Here is a 12,091-nt window from a genome sequence, read left to right on the forward strand (position 1 = left end):
TGATAACTTATACATCTTGTAGTTCCACCATTACTGTGCATGTATTTTATATATGTTATAGATCTATATGAAATAATATTAAATGAATAATATCAGATAATATGAAATAATATAGACAATGGCCCCAAATGATAATAGATAATATGAATAATAATAATGGCCCCTTTAGATAATGAAATAAACTATGGTTGCATTTATTAATTATGATTTCTTTTTGATGTCAATATGATGTGGGCCATGTGCCTGAAATATGATATAATATGAATAACATAATTACAATATGATACAAAGTAATATGATTGATACTGCAAAACTTAAGGGACCAATCATTTTTTTCTTTATTACTTTAATATCAGTTGTATTGTGCTGTATGTCATGAAAATGCTTACGTATTACTAATACTATGATTCCAAATTTGCCATGGTCAAACACCATAGCCGACAAATGAGTTAAATAGATAAATAATAACAAATGAATAAATAATAAACAAATGGGGTATCAATTTAAGAGAAAATTTATAAGCTTTCCAGTGATTTAACACATAATGCTATTCATTAAAGATCAATCTATTTACGTAGGTTTGATTGACAGGAATCAAGTTTCTGAACTTTTTGTTTATATGATGTTTATGAGTTATAACGTTATGAGTTAATGTGATCTAACTCACTGTAAAGAGAATAACTATGGTAAATGCAGAAATGTTTGCGGTGGTTTTATGTTTGCGGTTTTCCCGGCAAATGTTTCACTGTGAACTTAAAGCCACCGCAAACATTCTTGTCCAATACTGTAGCAGTATGTGACTACAGCGCTGCGGTGAACTTAAAACCAACGTGAACACTCCATTTTTACCTTAGCGCGAAATAAAAACCATGCAAAATTAAATGCATTTACAGTATTATATGATGATATCCAAAGCTAGCTAGCAAGGTCTTCAGGCTTTAAGCCCAAATTCCTACTTTGGAATGGCACACAGCTCATAAGGCCTGGCCCCATTGGACAGGCCAAGCTTCCCGACAGTTGATGGTGCAGCTGCGCCCTCTGGCAGTTTGAAGGTGAAGTGCTGCAGCAGATAGGTGGTGAACATGAACAGTTCCATCCTGGCCAACTGAGTGCCGAGGCAAAATCGCTGACCTAAAGGATGAGAACAAAGACACGTAAGTGAATGGCGGGCCTGGGTTCGATCCCTGGAAGCCAAAACGGTTCTAGTCGCCTCTTTGTTTCAACGATTCCCACACCGACCCTGTGTGTGAGGGCAAAATGTGCTGCACAGGGATATCAAACTCGGAGATTCGAGGACGAATCTTAAAAAGAAAAGGGGGAGTAGTGTAACAGAGGGGTTCAAGCGCTACTGACTAGTCGAACTGGTCCGGACCTTTTAGCCTAGTGGTTAGCGAGCGTGGGCTGTGTGCTGCCGGGCCCGGGTTCAATTCCTGGGAGCCAGAAGACTGTTCTATTCACCTCTTTGTTTCAGCATAATAGTTAAAAGTTTAAAAAAGAGGTTTAGAACAAGTTCAGCTGCATTTTGTAGCAACAGGAAACAAGCCACAATGTTTGGAACCAAATTCTTGACAAAATGATGATTATACATTGAGGAACTATTTTACATACGATGTAGGCTTTAAGTTTGTAACAGCAAATGATTTACCGATTGAGAAAGGTATGAAGGCATCTTTCTTCATGTACTGTCCCTGGTTGTCTAGGAAACGTTCCGGTTTGAACTGGTCTGGGTTTTCCCAGAGGTTGGGGTCTGTCAGGACTGACCACAGGTTGACGTGTACCATGGTTCCTCTTGGAATGTCATATCCGTGCAGCACGGTATCGTTTGAAGTACTGCGAGGAATGGTCAGCGGAGCCACGCCGTTGATCCGCTGTACCTCAGAAATGACCGCCTCTGTGAATGGGACCTCCTTACGCCTTGCCATTGTGGGCGGAGCGCTGTCCCCAAACGTGCGGTAGATTTCCTCCCCGGCTCGTTCTTGCGTCTCGGGGTATATGATCATGTAGAGAAGGATCCAATACAGACTCTGGGATGTGGTGTCGGTCCCAGCCAATAACAGATCAACAACGACATACACTAGTTGTTGGTCTGTAAAGTTCTCTTTGTTTCCGCTCCTCATCTCTTGGATGTAGAGGTCCACGAAGTCTCGGATATTGTCTGATTCAAAGTCTCTTTGGTGTTCGTCAACCTTTGTTTTTACAAACTGCCGCATCCTTTCAACAGCCTCGTGTAGGGCCTGTGCAGATCGTCCAATGGCCAGTACTGGGAGGTGACGCAGTACATGGTAGAATCGGTTGATGGCATTCGGGGTTCGAAACCTGGTATTAATGTCCTCTAGGAACGTTTTGAAGGCGGCGTCTTCGGATTTGTGCCGTGCACCGAACACGATGGAGCAGATGACGTTGGTCACAGCACTTCTCAACAGGGGGAAGATGTTGAAGGGCTTGCGATCTGGTAGAGAACGAAAAGAAGAATACTCTAAATGCACAAACATCCGCAGTGGTTTATGTTCGTGGTTTTCGTGGTAAGCTCTTCGCAGCAAACTTAAAACCGCCGCAAACTTTTTTGCCCTCCTACTACCTTGTCTACTATTGTCTTTCATTTTGGAAAACTCACTAAGGTGGCTGATTTTCCCTAACTCGGATTTTTAGATCAAATCACGAACTTCATTAAAACACTGCGAAAACCTCCTTTCCCCAGCTACTGCACGGACAATGACTTTAAAAAGGAAAAACAGGATTAAGGAAAGTGATCTAGATCCAATTTAGCTCAATGAAGAGCTATTCTTCCACTGGTCGTGACAGAGAAGACAAATGCTATATACAGTATTTACAGGTTGTACTGGGTAAATTCCCCTAAGCTGTTTCAACAAGCACACTGAACAGTGGACAACAGCTTAACGTCCTTTCCGGTATTGTGTATGTCGGGTGAGTGACACAGTCGGGATCGAACTCGTGGCTTCTAGTTCCAGAGGCAAGATCGCTAACCACTTGACTACTAACGATACTTTACTGCTGTATTGGATATTCACCAGTCTTTATAATCTCCATCCTTAGAGCTTCAGCCTCCTCCAGAATTCTGCCCTCCAAGCTCCTCTTCCCAAAGCCGAAGTCACGCAGACCCGCCATGGTGAACTTCCGCTGTTCCCTCCAGAATGGACCATACGGAGCAAATGCAACACCTGCAAAAACACATGCAAAAAAGGACAAGATTAAGATGTTGGAACGCAGTGGAACAGTTTACCACATCCCTTGTGCAGACTGTCCTGCAACATACGTAGGGGAGTCGGAGAGACCACTACGCACCCGTCTACAGGAACACAAGAGACCCAGCTATGTGTCGTCGCCTGTGGTGGAACATGTCGCCAAGCAGAAACACAAGATAGACTGGGACAGTGTGAAAGTGCTAGATCAGGTCCTGGACTTCGACTGGTTTTCTAGGGGTGTTCGGGAGGCGATCCAAATCCGCAGACAACGCAGTACCTTAAACAGGGACAGGGGGCGTCACTAACTCAAGCCTGTATATGACAAGGACAGGGGGCGTCACTAACTCAAGCCTGTCACAATCACAATCACATTTTGGCTTGAAGTATGTGTGATTTGAAATGCTACATTTTGGATTTTCTTACCCTTTGAAATGTGATTTCCTGCCTTTCGTTAAGAATTCTGTATCTTAAATATTTTCTTCCATGTAATAAACCTGACGGGGGGTCAGTTAAGAATGCCTAAAACGACTCTCTCCAGAATAAAGTCAGCCACTCAAAATTTATTGCAAATACTAGAAATGACCTAGCCTCTACCAGGTTGTGAAGATCGCTGGAAAAATAGTAGAAATCGACCAGAGTGAATAGTATGCTAGGAGTCTGGAAGCCAATAGGGTCCAATAGGCGAACCACAGATTTGACCCTATTGGCCAGCCGACTCCCCTAGCATATACCATTCACTCTATTTGGTCAATTTCTTCTATTTTTCGAGCCATCCGCAAAGCCTGGTAGAGGCTAGTATTATCAAAGTACCCTGCTGCCCTGTCACAGGTCAAAAGCGTCAAAGGTCAAATATCTGTGAGAAACTCTCGTCACCTGATCCCTTTGAAATTATATAAGGACATTTAAAGGATATGATACTGTAAATGCAGAAACGTTCACAGTGGTTTTATGTTCGCGTTTTTCGAGGTGAACTCTTTACCGAGAACTTGAAACCACTGCGAAAAGCCGTTCCATTGTGTGACTGTAGCGCTACTATTGTTTGAAATGTGAACTTGCAACCACGGCGAACATCCCATTTTCTCCATATTGCGAAATCAAATCCCCGCAATTCTGCATTTACAGTATACTGTTGCAAGATTTGGGCAAAGAAAACAAAGGTGGGAATGTAGATAGGACAGAACACCACGCAGATATATGACAAAATATGTTAGGCCCCAGGATTTTTTTTTTAATAAAGCTACCGGTACCTTCTTTCTGCTTTATTTACTAATGGAAGATTAGGGTATTAAGGGAATTATACATGCCTTTCCTGACAAATTGACATACTTTTGATATGATATTTTCATGGAAAAACAATCTGTTCCTTTGCCCAAAAAATTGCAATACTTGCATGGGTGTCCAATTTCTTGATTGTCAAAGTGTTACTAAGTCTGTCCAAAAAATTGCACTGACCCGAACAGGCAAATACAGGAGGACATGCACTTAGTACTCTGTCCAACCATCTCAACTGCCAAAAATCTTGACACCACAAATACGCATTCTCAATTTGTAAAGTGTATTTAGTATGGCTGTGAATTGTTCCAGCTGCAAACTTAAAAGCAAAAAACCCCTTTCCCCTCCTACTACAAAATTAAGTCCTTACGAAATTACAGTATGCAAGACTAATGTGGCTTCGTGTGGCGTAATGGCTAGAACATTTGGCTGTCAAACAAGTGAACCCGAGTTCGATCAGGAGTAAATGTGTACCTAGCTTCGGTTAGGGATGTCCCTCGGATAGGACGTTAAATGGAGGTCCCGTGTTTGGGGAGAGCCACACCCGGCGCAAAGAACCCACCACATTTTTTGAAAAAGAGTAGGGGCATGCGATGGTCCAAACCTTACAGTCTGGTCTGGGTTGACATCATGAAAAGGTGATAGTCACCTGTTATGTCAATCCTTCAACAAATGTGGTAAATCTGAATAAATAAATAATGTTTGAAGGTACCCAGAGAATTATTGGTCCTCTGTCGGTCTGAAAAGTCCTTGCCCTTTTTGATCAGAGCTTCCTTGATGGTCTCGAAGCCATTGAGAACCACCACTAGTTTGGGTCCATAGTAGATAGTGAAGACGTCTCCATACTTCTTGCTCAACTCTGTAAATTGCACGTGTGCAGCGTCCTGGAAGCAAGTGAAAAAATTCAACTTTATTTTGGAATTTGTTGAATATCTTGTGTGAAAGAAAGTTAGTAAGGAATTCAGTCGGCATGTTGTCAACAATACTGTATTCTGGACTTACTATGTGGTATTGTACAATTTACAAAACACCTAATGTTAAAGGAAACCCTGGCAATATTAGGGCCCCAAAAATTGGATTTTGAAAGTCAATATATTCAGTCATTTCTATACAATGATTAGTTCAAACAAGATTATCACAATGTAACGCGACATCCATGTGGACTTCGAAGTAATGTGAGAACTCACTGAAAATTGTCGCCAGGGTTTTTGTAGGCTCACAAAACTATGGGGATCATCGTATGGCATGATTTTGCACGGTTTTAAACTGCTCAAAGTATGAAGTTGTTACACAAATGTGCTAAACAGTGTTTAGTAAATGTCACTACCATAAAGATTTCACTAGTTTTTTCTTTCCATATTTTTGGCCCTACTATTGCTTTAGTTGCCTTTAAGATAACACAGAAGAGTGGCTGAGACCTAATTAAGAAATACATATTACTAAGCTCACATGACTCAGGATGGGCAGGTTTCCAATGAGAGGCCATGAGCGTGGTCCAGGCGGTAGGTTACCAGGCCTCCTAAACAACGTGTAGGTGAGCATAAACACAAACACAGCCAGGAAAACTGTGGTAAAGTTAGTGTAGTCATGTATCGCTGTAGCAATCAGCTTCAAAACAGACATGGTGCTGCTTTTCTGGGTTGGAGATTTCGGCTGGTCTTCAGGAGGTCTGGTGTCAAGCCAAATTCAGAGCTTGCCAAATACGTGATAGGTCCGCTACTGCATCTGAGCACACTTTTGGGGGGATCCCAGTATACGTGAGAGTACTCTTAAGAGGGCCTGCATGGGGGAGTAGTGATTACGAATTACGCAACATTTTCGCCGCCGATTACGAATTACGTTAAATTCTCAGAGCTGATTACAAATTATGTTAAATCATGAGACTTCCCAACAGGCTTCAAGACTTTACACAAGATTCAACTATCTAGTTCTGCGTCAAAACTATTGATGTTATGTTGAATACCTACTTTGATGAGAGGGGCCTACATGGGGGCGTCTCGAGAACGCTCGACGCTAAATTCCGGAGCTACATATGACGCTAAATTCAGTCAGCCTCTCTACGCCCTACTCTAAATTCTGAGTCAAAACTCACACACCTGAGCAGCTGAACTCTTAGCTTGCGTCAAAGCTGGTGGTATTTAGCATCTTGGAGATGACTTGAAATTAGCACCTTATTAATCTAGTTCTTTGCATGGAACGCATGAGTGATAATGACGAAGTCTAGACTAGCGTGAGGTCACACACAATGACATCTGTATCAAATGGAGTCTAACCTGTTTTTTTACTTATAATGAAGAGGCCCTATTGAACTACGAACTTTCACACCTGACATGGGAGGCCACATTTGATCCCGATAAACACCACAGCTTGCTTATGAATGAAGATCTTTGATTGTGGGATATTATGTTCTTTAGAAATTAATAATGTGACAAGAGACCTATGCTATCACATACGTTGAGGTTCTCCCAACTACACTCCAACGTACATTTGTATTTAAAGGAAGTACGGCCTCATTGTACCATGTCTTGTACGGTAAATGTATTCCCACCTGTGAGGCACAAATCGGACAACAATGTTAGAGATATCTCATCGATGATCCGCCACGGTATTAGTCTTGCATGAAATGAAGCAGAACCTGTCTGGTCGCTCTGGAGTTTATTGTGAGTCACCTCTGAAGAGAGTGACACGCAGACATGGTAATGAGAGGCGCTCACTTGTGTATTGGACCATTTTAATATCAGCCTATGCTTAACTAGCAATTTATGGATTACGCTTTACGTTGCATAAAGGTAACTGTTACGTTTTACGTAGAAAGAAAGGGACCAATTACGTGTTATGTACTGATTACGAATTACGTTGATTTAAGACGACTGCCTACGGATTACGAAGACGAGAAAGGCTGAATTACGCCTTACAAAAAAGGGCATGCAGGCCCTCTCTTAAGTGCAAAACATCCATGGACCGGGCAATTTTCAAGCCTAAGTCTAACCATAACTCTTGCCCCAAACCCCTTCCCTAACCATAGCCCTAATCTTAACCATAATCCTACCTGTTAATCTTGCCCTGCCCCCATCGACCCCAGCCCTAACTCCACACAGGTGCTCCTCTCACGTATACTGGAATCCCCCCATAAGTGTGGTGCTCATGTGCAGTAGCTGACCTCTCACGTATTTGGTAGTTCAAGAATTTGGCTCTACACCTGATCCCACTCTGCCAATTCTGTTGTGATTGTAATACATTTAGGTCAATACTGTACATGCAGAAATGTTTGAGGGGATTTAATTTTGCAGTAGGGAGAAGATGGAGTGTTCGCAGTTGTTTTGGGTTTGCGTTTGAAACAATAGTCAGGCACTACAGTCACACGATAGAACGGCTTTTCGCGGTGGTTTTAAGTTCGTGGTAAAGAGTTCACCACGAAAACTGCGAACATAAAACCACCGTGAACATTCCTGCATTTACAGTATGTTGTAAGGTCAAAGGGCAAACAGAAAGAAGGCTGTCTTCAACCTCTTGTCAGGTGATCGGGTCTACGGAAAAGGCTGGGCTGTCTACCATGCCTGTCTACCTGGGCTGGCTATCACGTCAGGCTACTCAGATCCCCCATTCATATCCCCACAGATGGTTAGGCATGTATGCAGCGACGCCCTATGGCGGAATGCATCAAAACTACACCCATTACACTGTGTATGGTAGTTTGTATTGGATATTGACCAGAAATCTACAAGTTCAGTACAAATAAACTGATCTATATATTTCATTTATTTATTTCACCAGCGGACACACTTAGGTCTCTTGACCTGTTTTTTAGGCTCTCTGGATACAAATACAATGGACATAATACACAAGGATCATAAGAATATTACTTCAGTGGTATATACATATGTACGAGGGTTAAGATATCAATGATTGATTTGAATATGAACAGTACTATTTTATATGATACACATTACTTTTGATTTCTAGTCATTGCAGAAGTCTGAATTAGTGATAATCATATATATTAATTTCCCTAATAACATACCCTCACAACAATCACACAATACTGTAATTCACTCTATCTTCACGGTAGCAAAATTTCACGGTGTAAGGAAAATGGACATTTTCACTGAACTTTAACTTCACGGTGGCGGCAAGTGATTTACAGAATGGATGTGTGAAGGAATTATAAATATTAACAACAGTTTTTTTTTTCATGGTGATAATAAGTTCACGGTACAGAGGTGACCATGAAAACAGTGAACATAAAATTACAGTTAAAGAAACAAGACTTACAGTATACTACAATACATGAATACAAGACGATTTAAGTTACTACTAGTACAGTGAAAGAAACAAGAATTACAGTATACTTTTACTACAGTACATGAATACAGTTTATTCTTCCACATGTACACTTCTGTCAAAATTCTCCCTATCAATAGCGAAGTGCCTGAGCATGTCAATCTCCAGGGGATGCATGTGCCCGGGGATGACTAGAGAGTGAAGTGGCCCTCCCATGTCTGTCTCAGCTAGTTGTGACAGTGTGCCCGCCGCTATCTGTTGTGTGTCGGTCCCAATCCTAGCCAGTCCAACACAGATGGTGTCTTCTTCAATGGCTGTGGGAAAGGAAAAGAAATGGATTACATTTACAGAAGATTTTGGATAACTTGGCATTTAGTTACTCTCCAAGCAGAGGTTAGACTCCGGCTTGATTTAGACGTCTTTATAGGCGTTTTTACTGGGCTTTCTTCTGTCAACCAGTAAAAAAGGAAACCTGAGAAAATAGTAAGCTCGATAAAAATGCCTAAAAAGATGTCCAAAACAAGCCGGAGTCTAACCTCTGCTTGGAGAGTAACTAGTCCGTATCACCATGTAATGTCAAACTACACAAACAACAAAATACTGCCTTCTCTACCATTCCTTTGTTCATAACACTGCAAAAAAAAAGTAGGTAAAAAGCATGTAACCATCAAAACTATTCATACATCATAGTAGATTGAAATTGTTTGTAATCACCATGACTGACAAATATGATTTATCAACAGCAAAAATACTGAACCTGTAACAGATTTAGTAAAGCTTTTCATACACATCCGTGATCATGATATTGTTCAAACCATAGTTCATAACTTTGTCTTCATCGTCATCTTTCAGTTCTTTCTCTTTTGCAGAACAGAAAAAAACTAAAGCTCACCCAGTTTGTCTGCCCCTTGTTCCCTCTTCTTCTGCACTATCTCCAGAAACTGTTCCGCTGCTTGCTTCACCATCATGTATCTTGGAGGCTCAAAGATTTTCCTTCCCCTGTGAAATAAGACGAATCAAAGTGACTGCTTTTGCATCAGAGTACAGACTTGTAAAGAAAGCCCAATTTCATAATCACAGCAAAAATACCAAGCGAAATAGAGGACCATACTAGTATCAGCACAGTCACTGTAAAATCTAATACTTACTTCATAAGATTTTCTATAGACTGTTCCTTGACTTTGATATCTGAAAAAGATGATATTAGACAAAGATGTTCATCTTTAAAATCATTTTGTATTTTATGATAGAAATCTACAAACTTCAACCATAAAATTTTCAAACTAGCAAAAAAACTTTACATAAACTTTCTACCAAAAAAGACATATGTTTGTTGATATGGACCACAGGAAGAGTAGCTGCCATTTTTTTGTATATTTGTGGATCTGAATAAACTCGACTCAACTTTATTAAACGTACACAGATTGCTTATTACCCAATAAACAGAGAGTGTGCCATCCCTTCTCCCTGTTGGCTGCTATCTTGTCATAGTAGCTGTCAGGTTTCCAGTCGTCTGTCCAGAAGACCACAGACACAGTCTCACCAAAGTTATACAGCTGTGGGAGGAAGCACACAATTGTATCAGGATGTTGGAGATTCTTTTAAAACAACCAGTAACGTTAAATCTCATCTGCTGACGTTTGATATTGAATAGTAATCTCTTGAGTTTGACTTATCTATATTTTGATGAGCACCTGATCAAAAGTGGTCAATAATACTGTAGTATGGTTCATAAAAAGATCATGATGTTACATGTACATACCATTATGAAGAAAAAGAAAATGTAGTAAGCTACAAAGGCCATACCTGGAGTCCACAGCACCCAACAGCATTCATGATGGAGGCATTGTGGATGACCTTATATGGAATGTCCAGTTCTATTGCACGCAGCACTAGATCACTGTGGGTCGTTGCACTGCACAGATGGGGGGGGAATAGTGTTGTCTTAGTCTTATAAACTTTCCTATTATATATATATCAGCCTCCAATGATTTTGTATATATACAATATAATCAGCTGGCAGTATGATAGAGAAGTATCCAACTAAATTAACATTATGTTGATTTCACAAACCTACACATTTTGCTCTTACAAGAAATGTAAACAATAACGTTACATGTAATAATTGACTGAATACTGGAACAACCTATACATTGAAACCTTAAGTTCGCAAAGCAAGCAGTAACAGTTTCTTAAGAGTCTATCCTTACCCAAAGGGATCTCCCACCACTAAGAACGCAATTTCTTCCTCCTTGGCATCTTTAAATATCGCATCTGTAGAAAAAGCTCAAACGTTGAAACAACAGTACACTTGTTTAATGCATATTGCGTTTTTTTTAGACACGCTAGTACTAGACTACACTTTTGTTCTTCTATTGCTCTAAATACACGGAAGAAACCAGAAGGCACAACGAAGTGAGTCTATAGAGAATATTATGGATCACAATGTCTTTATAATTATGATAGTTTATAGTGATCATATGTTGTGTTAACAACAACAATACATAAGATGAACTTTTTTGCTGAAGACAAAATCACCACAAAAAGAGACTTTACCTGATTCTTGTTCCACCATATCTCTGTCAGCAAGAATAACTTCTCTGCCGTAAAATTCCTCCTGAGGATTCAGATGTTAAAATTAACGTCAACTAGCGTTATCTTTTTAATACATGTAGTTTAAGTCATTCACATGTTGCAATGTTTTAACTTTTGTTTGTTTATTTTATTTAGATCTCCATAAGTGTCACCAAGGAGGTTGATTAAACCTCCTTGGTGTCACATAATTTTGTCATCATTCTTTACGCTTCACAGAAAAGAAAAAAAAAATTATCATTTGCGGTGTGTATAAAGTAGCGGATGTGTAACATTATAACGTTAGTTGCCAGGATTCAGATATAAGTGGAGAAACTTGGAGAAAATGAATTTTATCAGTCTGCATGAAGCGCCCCCCTCCCCCTTCTACTCACCAAGGCGTCCTTTCCACAGGTGAGAATGGACGTGTAAGCCTCCAGAAACACTCTCTTCGCCCTTCTCACAACCTCCAGACCCTTCACGGTGATGTCCTCCGCATCGCCAAGCCCGAGTCCAACAAGATACAACATTTTTTACTAAAAACCTCGTTCCAGATTCAGTTCACGTGTGTGTCAGACGACAAATCTGTGGGTCAAAGGTGAATATCTGGCCAAAATAGAAAGTCTTTTACGCCTTGAAAATGTATTTAAAATGTTTTAAAATGCTCCATAATTTTCATGTCATCTACAATGAAATAATAAAGTGTCTATTGGTATCAATTTTAAGGTGATATTGTTGATGAAATACAACATAAATTATATTTA

General features: G+C 40.3%; 2 protein-coding genes across 5 annotated transcripts; both read right to left on the reverse strand.

Annotated features, from left to right (window-relative positions):
- Window positions 1-314: 314 nt before the first annotated feature.
- Window positions 315-7,668, reverse strand: LOC136444580 (cytochrome P450 2U1-like). Of its 3 annotated transcripts, none has more exons than XM_066442205.1 (6): window positions 7,525-7,668; window positions 5,925-6,254; window positions 5,188-5,359; window positions 3,030-3,179; window positions 1,646-2,449; window positions 315-1,131 (listed from the first exon to the last, which is right to left on the reverse strand). In XM_066442205.1, the coding sequence occupies exons 2-6, from the start codon at window positions 6,096-6,098 to the stop codon at window positions 953-955; spliced, it is 1,479 nt and encodes a 492-aa protein (XP_066298302.1). In that variant the 5' UTR covers window positions 6,099-6,254; window positions 7,525-7,668; the 3' UTR covers window positions 315-952. The 3 variants fall into 3 exon arrangements, with proteins under 3 accessions (XP_066298302.1, XP_066298301.1, XP_066298300.1); XM_066442204.1 differs by lacking the exon at window positions 7,525-7,668 and adding an exon at window positions 6,572-7,505; XM_066442203.1 differs by lacking the exon at window positions 7,525-7,668 and having other exon boundaries at window positions 5,925-7,505.
- Window positions 7,669-8,216: 548 nt separating this feature from the next.
- LOC136444585 (diphthine methyl ester synthase-like) lies at window positions 8,217-11,938 on the reverse strand. 2 transcript variants are annotated; one of them, XM_066442210.1, is made up of 8 exons: window positions 11,723-11,938; window positions 11,313-11,373; window positions 10,967-11,042; window positions 10,563-10,671; window positions 10,192-10,312; window positions 9,905-9,944; window positions 9,649-9,755; window positions 8,217-9,070 (listed from the first exon to the last, which is right to left on the reverse strand). In XM_066442210.1, exons 1-8 carry the CDS (start codon window positions 11,855-11,857, stop codon window positions 8,850-8,852), a joined length of 870 nt encoding a protein of 289 aa, XP_066298307.1. In that variant the 5' UTR covers window positions 11,858-11,938; the 3' UTR covers window positions 8,217-8,849. The 2 variants fall into 2 exon arrangements, with proteins under 2 accessions (XP_066298307.1, XP_066298308.1); XM_066442211.1 differs by having other exon boundaries at window positions 10,967-11,030; window positions 11,723-11,936.
- Window positions 11,939-12,091: the final 153 nt, after the last annotated feature.

This window comes from Branchiostoma lanceolatum, chromosome 11 (genome assembly GCF_035083965.1).
Source record: "Branchiostoma lanceolatum isolate klBraLanc5 chromosome 11, klBraLanc5.hap2, whole genome shotgun sequence".
Taxonomy (NCBI): domain Eukaryota; kingdom Metazoa; phylum Chordata; class Leptocardii; order Amphioxiformes; family Branchiostomatidae; genus Branchiostoma; species Branchiostoma lanceolatum.